General features: G+C 41.9%; 1 protein-coding gene across 2 annotated transcripts in view; it reads right to left on the reverse strand.

The window, feature by feature from the left end:
• Nucleotides 1-4,816: 4,816 nt before the first annotated feature.
• prkd1 (protein kinase D1) overlaps nt 4,817-13,501 on the reverse strand; it is a gene marked incomplete at both ends in the record, with an annotated part of 40,165 nt that continues 31,480 nt past the window's right edge. For both annotated transcript variants that reach the window (XM_079174361.1, XM_079174362.1), the window contains 6 exons: nt 4,817-5,047; nt 6,603-6,688; nt 10,135-10,241; nt 10,497-10,657; nt 12,444-12,542; nt 13,008-13,169. In XM_079174361.1, coding sequence (XP_079030487.1) covers nt 4,817-5,047; nt 6,603-6,688; nt 10,135-10,241; nt 10,497-10,657; nt 12,444-12,542; nt 13,008-13,169 — 846 coding nt within the window. The remainder of the gene's footprint in view (nt 5,048-6,602; nt 6,689-10,134; nt 10,242-10,496; nt 10,658-12,443; nt 12,543-13,007; nt 13,170-13,501) is intronic.

Genomic DNA, 13,501 nt, shown 5'->3' on the forward strand with positions numbered 1-13,501 from the left:
AGGTAGCAAACACTTTGTGAGCACTTCAGGCAGGTTTGTTCAGAGGAGTGAAGCCACGTCAGAAACCATTCAGCGACATGGACACACGGGGAAGCGGCTCTGAGCCTCAAGCTAAACACATTCAGAGGGAAAATACTGAGCGGAGACGCACAGCGACCTGTTCATCCATCACGTTCACATCCTGTTAACACACTCACCCAGAGTCTGTGTTCTACACGTCACAGCATCAAACCTGTGAGCGTTCAGTCAGCAGGCCAGGCTATAGTCCTCATTAAAACAAACAACTAAATCCTGACTAATGTCCACTGCAGGTGGAACTTGAATCAGAGGATCGTCTGGAGGTACAAAAACTATCGACTCAAATAGAAGTACTAGAGAAGTACATTCACTTACTGAGAGGAATAATTAGGCTAGTTGTGTAAATGTGTACTCATGTTAATGCCCTTTCTTGCTGAGAATCAGATGAAATGATCCATACAGCTCTCGTATCAGTCTTTTAAAGAGGCAGCATGGTTAGCTTAGCTTAGCACAAAGACTGAAAGCAGGGGGAACAGCTAGCCTGGCTTTGTTGTTTGCATTTATTTGCCTCCTTCAGGCTCCTTATATTTACAAATCTCGCCACATTATAAATACAAATTTATAAATATATATGGATGACATCAAACATTGGCAGAGTAGTGTATGGTATTTGATTAAGTATTTTATGAATATACAATACGATGAGGTGTATCAGCTGACTGAGTCTTACTGTCAATGTGAGTTTCCTGCGTCCTCCGAGTCTAAAGTTTGGACTCCAGAGTTCAACTTGCAAAGTTCGAAACCTCCAAGAACTCTGATTTGTTGGCTCGGTTCTGAGAAAGGCTTGTTGTCTCTGGGAAAAGGACAAATACTGTTACCTAGTCACCCTTTCATAGTACTTCCTGTGCACACCTGCAGTAGCAGATTGTAACTGAATGGATGAGCTCATCTCCAGCTTCTTTACAATAGATAACACACACACACACACACACACACACACACACACACACACACACACACACACACACACACACACACACACACCACTGTTGCACCGTCTGTACACACAATTACAAAACAAGTATTTCAACAAACGCTTGAGAAGTCACCTGTTTACAGAGAAACAAGAGAGAGACAGGTGAGGTTCCTGTTCCAGGTGAAGCTGAAGACAGAAGCGCTGATCAGAGGCACGAAGAAGACGAGGCCATGGAGGCTTCAGAGAAACAGCCCTTATTTGTCAGATCTATGGCAGTATAATAACAACATAATAACCCTGATACATGCTGTTCTCCTTTGTCTCTGTATGGGAGGAGTTCATGATGTGGCAGTTCAACCTCGCCTTGCTTATCGGTAAACAGACGTCTCGTCGAGCCTGACGGGAGGCCTTTTCTGATCCGCCGCCATCCACAGAGCGGCACAAAGGGCGATAAACTGTAATCTTTTTCAAATTAATTTGCGGTGATCGTTACAGCCGCCCACCGTGTGCTCTGGTGGGAAAAGATTGTAGGAGGAACATGAAAAAAAAATGTCATTTTGATTGCTCAAGTGCCAAAGTATCAAGTGATTTGGAGGGAAAAAAGGGTTGAAGTCATGTTTTATGAAGTGCAGACATTTTTAAAAACCCTTTTCAAATGTTCTCAGTTTTTACTGCATGAAAGCCAGAAACACAGAAAGCCAGATGGCGAGACTGACTTCAGTACAGCAGGCTGGATTCCAGTGCTTACAAAACTCATTTTCTACGTTTACATTGAAACAAAGTGATGAAAACACGCTGTTCACATGCTAGACTTACTGATTCTATTAGTTTAGACCTCTTATTATTATTCATTCCGTCTTTGTGCTGCTGCAAACTCCAACAGGATCGGCCTCATCGTCCGTCCACACAACCTTCATTTTACAAATATCTCCGTCCGCACAGAGAGCACAAACTAAACGTCGACGATATGTGAAACACCAGAGAAGACTCGGAGTAGACGTAGTGAGATTTTACTCTGGTGGTATTCAAACAATAGTAACTTCTTCTATAATAGCGATTCATTAAATATCGTTCTGGTCCACGAGGTGCTATGAGGCAAACCTGAAATGTGACTTTTATGTGTCGACGGACGACGAGTTGAGTTTCTGCTCAGCGTCGCTTTACAGTCACGTTAGCTCCGCTGCTGCTGTTTCTGGCTCATGCTCATCACACAAAGCAACAATAGACATGTTTCTGAGATGACATCATTGTTTTCCCAATGCTCTCTTACACGTCCATTCAAAGTAACCAGAGTTTTGAAAAGTATGCGTTTTCGTGACGTAAAGGTTTCGTGATGTTCTCTGTCGCACTAAAAGGATTTCAACGTAAACAACAGCAGCTAGTTCCCTTCACCACGGAGGTGATGTGTTCAGCTCGGTTTGTCTGAACGCGCATTATGTTTGCCTTTTATGAACATTGTGAGATCGGGTATTTGTGATGCTTTCATGTGGAGTTTATTGGAAACAAGTTTGCCGATGTTTGTTGGTTAGAAACTGACAGCACGTTGTGTAACTTTGCCGTCCAAATAGAAGTGAAAACATGACTTTTCAGACTTCAGTTTCTTTGTTCCAGACGGAGTTTACAGTCGTCAGATATTCGGCTTTTTTTCCCCGTCTACTGTAAAATGTAAAGCACAGCTGAGTCACCAGAAGCACTCGCTGTCTCGCCAACATTAGCTACACTTTGTAAATAGCGATAAAGGAGAGTTGGCAGTAGGGCTGAAACTAATGATTATTATCATTATCGATTAATCCGTCAATTGTTTTTTAGGTTAATTGAATAATAAGCTTCCCAAAGTGAACATAATCCAACTGGGCTATTGAGAAAAAAGACGAGTCAGACCCCGACTTGACTTTGTATCCCATTCAAAGAGAACAGCTGTGTATTTGGGCTATTGGTACAGTAAATGTGATAACTAACAACATTCACTCTGCTAACAATAGACGCTACGTAGCATTTAGCTGAACCTTCAGTCCAACTGAAAACTACAAACACACTAAGCTGCGTGTTGTTTTTTGAAAACATAAAAGTTGTCCCCCTTTAAACAAAAACAGAATATGTTTCTAACAGTTTTCCTTAACAGAGAAAGACTTCAGACTGTGTGACAGACGGCCATTTTTTTGTTACCACAGTTGGCCACGCCCACTGAAAGGGGAGCTCTGCTACTGTCGCCTCCCTGTGGTCCACACAGAACTACATGAAATTAAAATCTCACAAAGAAAGAAGAAAGAAAAAAGAATCCTTGGATATGCAAAAAAAACATCGAAACATTCCCGTCAGTACCAGTTAAATGTGGAAACTGTTCGGACAAAAATACCCAGAAAAGAATACGGACAAACTGAAATATCTACGTATCTTGCAGTTTTTTGGTATTTGTTGGCACAGATTTTTGAGCAATTGAGGATTTTCATTCCAAAATGCTACATATCCATTTTCAGAACACAAACGGTACCTGAACGTAGATTACTTCATCATCTCAGTGAATTACTTAGTTTTCTACGGATGCAGACGGTTTATTTGTGAATATCTACATCATTTTGGATATCTTGTTTTGGAATGAAGCCCCTTCATTTCGTTCTTCATTGAAAGAAAACATCAGGAACTACATTTGTTAACTTTCCTTCGTAGAGTTTCAGTTCTATAAAGAGAAAACATTTATAGCTTTAAATAATTACATCACACGCAAAGAAAACAGCTGAAACGGAACACTGACGACGCTGATGCGATACTCTTCGTTAGAAAAATACCAGAAACGCATGTCCCTGCCCCAACAGATGTTGGTCCGCTTGACTCATTAATCTTTATCTGACTGAGGTTTGTGCAAGTTGGAATCTATGGCCCCCGACCACGACTCTGAAATATCAGTGACAATCTATGACACAACAAACAATTAACAACTCGCCTACTGGTCAAATGTAGAAGAAGATTTAACGAGAGGCACAAACTTCGGTGGGAAGTTTCGTGTCTTCTTCATCGCGTCTTTTTTCTGATTGTCTGAAACAAGAAGTGCTGCGTTTAGTCTCTTTCATACATAATGTGTCAAGGCTGAAAACTATGGCAGCGCTTTGCATTCACCAAAGAAGAAATATTAGCTATGACTCAGCATTTCATAATGAGGAGATGTGATTACTCATCCTAACGACCGATATCTGTGTTAGGGATCCTTGTTTTGTTATTACAAGGTGGTCTTCTAGTTTTAGGCGTCGTGATTATAAAATATAGATCTCTATCATTTTGAATCTTTCTAATTACAAGGTTTGCTAATTTGACCTGTTTCTTTGATCATCTTCTGTCGGGTCTTATAATCAAAGTATAAGAAACGCTGACCTCAGACTAACAAAACAAGGATCTCGTAGTAAAGAGAAAACATCATTAAATAACTGTGCTTATGAAACTGAGATCTAAAATGAATTATAACCTCGTTATTAAGCAACAAGGACTTCATAATTACAAAATGAAATAGTTGAGATCCTTCCCTCGTAATAAAAATGGTTGATCTTAATGTCCTAAAAGACATGAAGTCCTTCAGCTAAAGTTCACTTGCAGAGATCTTCATCAATGATGAGATTTTTATTCTTCTAGTGAATTCAATGTGCGTCCTTAATATCTCTAATGACGGATTCTTTTCAGTCACTGAGGAACATTTTAATTTGTTTTCAAATGTTTTGTTGGTTAGTTTAGTAAAAGTGTCGAAGTATCTTTAAAATGTCTCCTCATTTGTTTTAATTTGTGCTTTTCTTTAATTCTGTAAGAGTTGCTGGTTCTCGTGTTGGGGCCCCGTCCTCAGAGTTCACTGACCCTCTCGCTGAGGGTCTCCAGCTCCTCCTCGTGCTCCTGGTAACACTCCACCGTCTGACTGCCGTCGCTGCGGGGACCGTTGGCGAGATGCGTGGGGTAGTCGAGGCCGCTGAGCTGGGCGTGGTGATGCCAGCGCAGGTCGTCGCTCTCGTGGGTGATGTAGCGCTTGTTCATCCGGGACTCCAGGTTCCTCAAGTCCAGCCACATCTGGTAGTCCTGGTGGAGAAAGCAAGCGCGCCCTAAAACATACTGGTCCCAGAATTGAATATTAATTTATGTTTTCTATTTATACTGAGAGCTGACTCAGGTTTATAGTTAGGACTGGCTCAGGTTTATAGTTAGGGCTGGTTCAGGTTTATAGTTAGGGCTGGCTCAGGTTTATAGTTAGGGCTGGCTCAGGTTTATAGTTAGGGCTGGCTCAGGTTTATAGTTAGGACTGGTTCAGGTTTATAGTTAGGGCTGGCTCAGGTTTATAGTTAGGGCTGGTTCAGGTTTATAGTTAGGGCTGGTTCAGGTTTATAGTTAGGACTGACTCAGGTTTATAGTTAGGGCTGGCTCAGGTTTATAGTTAGGACTGGTTCAGGTTTATAGTTAGGGCTGGCTCAGGTTTATAGTTAGGGCTGGTTCAGGTTTATAGTTTGGACTGACTCAGGTTTATAGTTAGGACTGGATCAGGTTTATAGTTAGGGCTGACTCAGGTTTATAGTTAGGGCTGGTTCAGGTTTATAGTTAGGGCTGGTTCAGGTTTATAGTTAGGACTGACTCAGGTTTATAGTTAGGGCTGGCTCAGGTTTATAGTTAGGACTGGTTCAGGTTTATAGTTAGGGCTGGCTCAGGTTTATAGTTAGGGCTGGTTCAGGTTTATAGTTAGGACTGACTCAGGTTTATAGTTAGGACTGGATCAGGTTTATAGTTAGGGCTGACTCAGGTTTATAGTTAGGGCTGGTTCAGGTTTATAGTTAGGACTGACTCAGGTTTATAGTTAGGGCTGGCTCAGGTTTATAGTTAGGACTGGTTCAGGTTTATAGTTAGGGCTGGCTCAGGTTTATAGTTAGGGCTGGTTCAGGTTTATAGTTAGGACTGACTCAGGTTTATAGTTAGGGCTGGTTCAGGTTTATAGTTAGGGCTGACTCAGGTTTATAGTTAGGGCTGGTTCAGGTTTATAGTTAGGGCTGGTTCAGGTTTATAGTTAGGACTGACTCAGGTTTATAGTTAGGGCTGGTTCAGGTTTATAGTTAGGACTGACTCAGGTTTATAGTTAGGGCTGGTTCAGGTTTATAGTTAGGGCTGACTCAGGTTTATAGTTAGGGCTGACTCAGGTTTATAGTTAGGGCAGACTTAGGTTAGAGGGATCCCTTCTCTGTAGCTCTACTTAAGGTCTCTTCCTTTTCTTTCTCCATGTTAAGTTTTTTGGGGGGGGGGGGGGGGGGAGTTGTTCCTGTTCTGATGTGAGGGTCCCGGAACAGAGGATGTCACATGTGTACAGATTGTAAAGCCCTCTGAAGAAAGTTTGTGATGTGTGATTTTGGGCTATACAAAATAAATGTAATTGAATTTTTCCTTTAGTTTGGTATTCATTGTTAAAAGTAAAAAAAGTCATCTTTAACATTATGCCTGTAATCTAGTAGTTACTCTTCTCTTTAGGTGTTAAAAAGTTGGTTAATTCTTTTAATTTGGCTTCAACTTCCTCGTCCAGTTTTTGGTTGTGAAGTGTGACTGTTTGAAGGAAGGAATTTAAATAAATTCAGAAACGATGCAGAATAAATGTTACCTGTAACCAGGGGTGACTGAGGGTCTTGTCCACACTGTATCTCTTCCTCATCTTTACTTGCAGCAGGTTGTTAATCAGGTCAATCGCTGCAAAGAAGGAAAGAAAGAACAAGGAAACAAGGATACAAGGAAACAAGAAGAAATGAGTGAGAAATGTTGAGGTAAAGCAAGAGTCCAACAGAGGGAGGGATGCAGAAGGGGAGGAGGATGTAGCCCCCCCCCCTGTGGTGAGGGGCCACTCGGGGCTAATGAGCAAAGCTAACATGATGTTAACATTTCTTCAGGGGTCAGCAGTCTGAACAGCTCGAGGACCCCGGGGCCCCTCAGGTCTACAGAGGCCTCCATCGCTTGGCATTATGCACATGAATGGAGCAGCACATGAATACCCCCCGAATCTGTCCGTCTCACTCTCTTTCCAGGAACTGCCTGGACTCTCGCTGCTTTTCAAGGCTTTTTTTTTAACCCCTCCTACATTCCTCTTTCTCAGCGGAGTCACATGACCCCGTCGTTAATCCACACTTTGTGTTTTCCTCTAACAGCGGCGCCGAACGATGGCGATGTCCGTCCATCCAACACCAGCTCTGAGAAACATATCTACGATTCTCAGACAGATTTACTCGCAATCATGAACATTTTCTTACTGCAAGTTTTGTCCCATTTCTTCAAGTGTCGAGTTATTCTTGACAATTTGTGTTTGAGCAGAGCATGATTGGATGTTCAATGCCTCATGCTGCACATGAAACTGACTGTTCTAACAGAGATAAAAACAGTATCAGAAACCAAATGTTTTATTTAAATGTAAAATAGTTTGAATGAAATTGATCAAACAAACGTCGATTTAGTGTTCAGCTGATATTCCAATAGTGCTAACCCTTGACTAATCTTCCAACCAGTCGACAAACTCCGATTCTGAAAAGTAAAGCCGACGCTTCACGTGTTAAAGCTGCATTCTCTCTAGTGTCCACCAGGGGGCGACTCCTCTGGTTGTATAGAAGTCTATGAGAAAATGACTCTACTTCTCTCTTGATTTATTACCTCAGTAAACATTGTAAACATGAGTTTATGGTCTCAATCTCTAGTTTCAAGTCTTCTTCAACACAGCATGATGTTCATGAGGAATAACTCTTTCATGAGATATCGAGGGATGTTTTTACGCTTTCAGTTGTCAGTCTGGTTGAACCATTGAACAGCGTTTTGTTCTCCATGTACTAAACTAAAACACTATTATTATAACTATAACTATCTATTAAGCCTCAAAGACATTCAGACATATAGAGTCGTCCTCTGAGACATTTGACTGATCAAACTTTGCGGCAGCAGATTACTAACTTTTACTTTCTTCTTCTCCTAAACAACATTTGAAGTGTTAATGGATACAATTAAAAGCATTGACTAGCTGTATAATTCACTGTTCAACCGCGTCATGCAACATCGTTTTGTGAAAGAAGTTGCACAATATTCAATTCAAGTTTAACATAACAATATAACTTCTTTATTTAAGTGTCACCATTTTAAAACTTGAATCGTGTTTGTGGGCAGACGAATAAATGAATTACAGAATCCATTTAAAGTGTCTTCTCTTAAAGTGATCTTTGAAAAATGCAGATTAGTTGACGCACTAAGAGTTTTTCTTCTCTGACATTTAATACTCCTGACAGAAAAATGACTTTGTACGAGGTTTATTCTGAAGTCGCTGTGGCGGGATGAGGAGGTGGAGGAGCTTTGAGAGCCCTTCGGGCATCCGGGCCGAGCAGCGAGTGAGTCAGGCTGATTTATCCGTCTCGTAGTCAACAGGACGACTCCAGCCAACACGGGCGGCGGACGCATTTAGAGACAATGACGACAACAACATGAGTCACACGGCAGGAAAGAGACTGACTTCAAGTGCCGGAGATATTATACTGCAGCAGGGAGGAATAATAAACTCCCCAAAAATAACCACTGAGTCACATAAGAAAGGTGAAACAAAGCGTTCATCTGTGATCGTGGTTTCAGAGGGGATGTTCTGACTATTTATATTTGCTGGTAAAGGAAGTTCTGATATGTGGTTTCAGTACAAAATGACCCCCGGCAGCGTTTTACAGAAATATGACTCGTTGAATCATCAGTAAAAAGATTTAGTACGTTTTCATGAGTATCCTGGTTTTTAATCACATTAATGATTCTAATCCTCGTTTACATGCCTGAACCTCATTCTGTAGAGGATGAGGAACCACTGATAATTGAGAATAAAATATAGGGTCTACAGGGGGTCTGAGACCCCTTGATTGACACTTACGACCCCCTGAAAGCCTCAATTGCTACATTTTGGGGGAATCTTTAAAATCATGAGACAGTTCGTCACTTGCAATTGTGACAAAAATTACTTTTTAAAAGCTTACTAATGCTCAGCAGGTTTAAATATTCAAACTGCAACACATTGAGTCAGTCTGTATGAATAGTGAGTGGGAGAGACTTGTGAGAACCTGGATTAAAGCAGGACATTAAGGACGCCGATTTGTAAAAAGTCTGAATTCATGCTTTGTTAGGTCTGTCGGCCAGACGTCAAGCTAATCCTTTTTAAAATGCTTGTTTTTTTTAATGGAGTTTGGATCGATTAATGCTCGGCTTAGCTAACAGGAGGAGCTCCATCAACACGCAAAATAACGTAATATAGGCGTAAATACGGCCGCCTCGTTTATACACATACATCTCTACTAATACGAGGCAGCGCAGAGCTGTTGGCAAACAGCTACAATCATCTCTGATTCTGATTCAACGTCAGGATGCAGTGATGACAGCAGGAGAATCTCGATGCTGATAGGCTTTCGTGACACATTTGAACTCAAGTGGATCTGCGAATGAACAGAATTTTGAATTATTCACGACGCGCCAATCGCCTCAGTTGCAACGCCCGGCACGATTTCTTGTCTAATCGCGTCGATTCGCAGCCATTCGCGCCAATGCATTGACTTTGTCTCAATTGCCTCGTGTAAAAAAATTGCAAATGTGTGTGCAAAGTGTGTACAGCCTAGTTGACTTGGCTTGCATCCATGAAATCTTATATATTGCCTAATTGAGTCTGTCAAGCTAAATCCTTGAGTACCGGGTCCCCCGATCTCCAGCGGGTGTTTTGCACATTTTAGTTTTTGGCTGCTGGACTCTGCAGGACTCGTCACAGCACTGGATTCAGCTTCTTTAGCTGATCATCAAGTTACAGAAAACCAGAGCAACAAAAATCTGCAAACCCAAATCTTTCGTTGTATTTGAGCATTTATTGACTAACTTACTATGTAACTGAAGTAGATGAAGCACCTGCAAACATGGAAGAGGATGATCATAAACCTGAAGAAGTTGTTTGCATGACCCAGTGTCAGATCATCCAGGACTTTTCACTTTACAGGTTTACAACTCAAGATTTCCTGTTCACGACTGGACGAGGAGCAAAAAGAACCACTGTAGCGTTGGAGGTCGAGCTTTGTAAAACTCTGATCTGAACTGGATCAGACTTCAGATCCAGTCAGCAGCTGTTTGTGGTCCTCGCTGTTACGTACCTTCCTGGGAAACCTTCTTCCAGGGATGAGGAGGGTACATGAAGGCAGCGTTCTGGATCTGATCGTTGATATCTTCATCTTCATTGAAAGGGAACGTCCCACTCAGACTGCAGAACATAAAATAAAGAAATCATATTACAGATTTAACCTGTAATTCAGTTTATGGAATGGCCATGATTTAAACTTAGATCAAATAGTTTGCTTATTTGTTTTATATGTTTTATGAGCGGTTGCTGGTCGACTTTTGCTGAGGACCACGAGAAAGGTTCAAACTAAAGGAAGAAGAAAACGAGGAGAATAAAACCAGGTGAGAAGATAACAAGAGAACAACAACAATATCATCCATCAGGTGAGCCTCCTACCTGACGTAGATGATGACTCCCACCGACCACATGTCCAGAGAGCGGTTGTAGCCTTTGTTCCTCAGGACCTCGGGAGCGAGGTACGCCGGCGTGCCGACCACCGAACGCCTGAACGACTTCTCGCCGATGATCCGAGCGAAGCCGAAGTCACACAGCTTCACCTGAAACACGACGAGGACGGACGTCTGTTACACAAATGACGAAAGGTAGACGGTCGACAGTTCAACGTACCCTCGTTCAACGGTTCGTATGACATCTTGTGAAAAAGTTACTCCTCAGTTTTTGAGCATTTTCCAACAAAAGTCCAGCAAATGAGTTAATTTCCGCTCGTTATGTGAAAACCTTCCTCACAGGAAACTACTTAGTTAGGTTCAGAGAAGAGTTGAACAACCAAATACACAAATCCTCGTGTCAATGTCCATGACGATGATAAGTCAATATAAGCGGTAAGTCATTATTTCTTCTTCATTATATATTCAAATATATAAATGAGTCAATAATTGAGTTGTGATGACAAAACGTTTACTGACGTTTGTATCAGTGTTCTGACCATAAAATGACTCTTTTCAATGATTGATGAAATGATTGTTTTCACAATATTTAAAGAAACATTTTTGACAAAAGCAGCCCAACGTAACCAGAAGCAGCCCAGTTGGGTGGAAACCAGTCCAATCTGGCAACACTGTGACTCAGCTAGCTCGCTAGCTCCCACGCTAACAGTTACTCCGGCTGTATTTGTTTGTTTCCTGATGTAATATACGGAGTAGCAGGCTCTGAGACACAGGAAGTAAAGTGTGTGAGCCCAACAGCCTGATGCATCACTACAGCTATCAGCTAACAGTCTGACACGGATTCCTGGAGAGGAGACTGAAGAGTGCAGGAAGCTGCTAATAGTTGCACTGAAAGCTAATGGACTGTGTGAGTCTGGTGTCCTGTTCCACCTCTTTGCTTTGTAATGTGTGGATCTACTCTACAGTAGATGGAAGACACAACAGACATAGATCTGTGTGTTTGTGTTTGGTCTTGTCTTAGCGTGACCAAACCAGGACGTTCATGCACGCACATGTGTGTGTGTGTGTGTGTGTTTATGCATGATTTACATACAAACGGACAAATCAGTGTTAAATTCAGATGCATGGTGGACTGTTTATGTTTGAATATTGGTGTAATGTGAGTGGGACAGAACATAATACACGCCGACGTAAGCACCAAACACAAGTACTTTGTGTAAAGAGCCGAGGCTCCGCCCACTCCTTCAGGAGAGCATTGGCATCAGCTGTGGGACGAGACACACCTGGAGCTGATCTCGTCAGGGAGATGAAGAAATGTGACGCTGACCAGGGAGAACATGCGGAGAGCATGCTGCAGGAGGAGCAGGAGGAGCAGGAGGAGCAGGGTCGCTCCTCCCTCAGGTCTCCAGGGATAGAGAGTTCATGTTTTCTAGTTTTGAGCCAGCGCTCTGGTCTGAGTTCTGGACTGAGCTCTGGACTGAGCTCTGGACTGAGCTCTGGACTGAGCTCTGGTCTTCTGTTTTCTGTGTCCTCCGTACAATCCTTACAAGTATTAATTTAAATTTAAATTCCAGGAACATGAAACCTGGTTTCTGTGCTGCATTCACTTAACATTTATGGAATATAAGTTAATTATGTTAATCATAATATGTAGTAATTAATATGATTCCATACACATATACAGCAGCCGTATTTTACTTTAACTGTCAAGCAAATATAAATATCCCAGTTCCATCGTCTTCTTCGAGGTTTTTAACTTGTTTTTTGTATCATTCTTGGTGTTTTTTAAATTTGTGTCACAATGTGACACACACACTCTCTCTCTCACACACACACACACACACACACACACACACACACACACACACACACACACACACACACACACACACACACACACACACACACACACACACACACACACACACACACATACCTGTGGAAATGCGTCTGCAGAAGCCAGCAGCACGTTTTCAGGTTTGAGATCACAGTGCACGATGTTCTTGAAGTGGAGGTGACGCAGAGCCACCAGGATCTGATGGTGACAGAGAAGAAGAAGAATAATGACAATAACAACAATAGTAGTAATAATATTAATAATCATTCACGTTTCGTCAAAGCAATCAGAGAAAACACGCTGATACCAGTTTCCTGATTTTAGATGATGAACGTCACCAACACCACCACATGAAGAAGAGGGTCGCCTCTTATTGGTCCACTACTTCAGATCCTATTACAGTGTTAAAGCATCCAAAGAAGCAATCAAGACAAATTGGAAATCCCAAAGAGGAGGTTTGAGACTCATTCTAACCAGATGTTTAAAAGGTTTGAATGCATCCGTCTGTCCAAGACACTAAACTATACCGATAAATATCAGAAGTTCTTCTTCTTCTGGTGTTTCTGTCGGTTATCAAACAGCTTCATCACCACCTTCATTTATAGCTCACAAAAGTTTAAATTCAAGCATCTTAAATGCTACTTGAAGTGGAAACCGCGTTACCTGCGTGACCATGAACTTGGTGATCCTCTCGGGGAGTCGTCCCTTCTCACTGGACAGGATCATCTCCAGCATGTCTCCGTGGAGCTTCTCCATGACGACAAACACCCTCTCCGGGGTCTCAAACATGCAGTCCAGGTTGACCACGCCCGGGTGGTGCAAACTCTGGAGGGAGGAGGAAGAAATCAGTACTTTCATTCTAACTTTTTTGTCATTTTCTGACAGAATATATTCACTCAACATCGGAAAACAACGGAATGTCCTCCTGTTTGTATTTTGTTTGTCTTGTGTTAGTTGTGCATCACTGTGTTGCGTAATGACAATAAATGACCCTTGAACCCTTGAACCCTTGAATCCTGACTCTAGTCTTTCTCTCTGTGAGAAACAGGAAGAAGGTGTTTATCCAGGTCATCAGTAATGAACCAAACTAAAGGGAATGTTTTCACATTTATGGAAACATGATGACATCAGTCCGGTGCCATAAACACATTTCTCCT

Source organism: Pholis gunnellus, assembly GCF_910591455.1.
Source record: "Pholis gunnellus genome assembly, chromosome: 15".
Taxonomy (NCBI): Eukaryota; Metazoa; Chordata; class Actinopteri; order Perciformes; family Pholidae; genus Pholis; species Pholis gunnellus.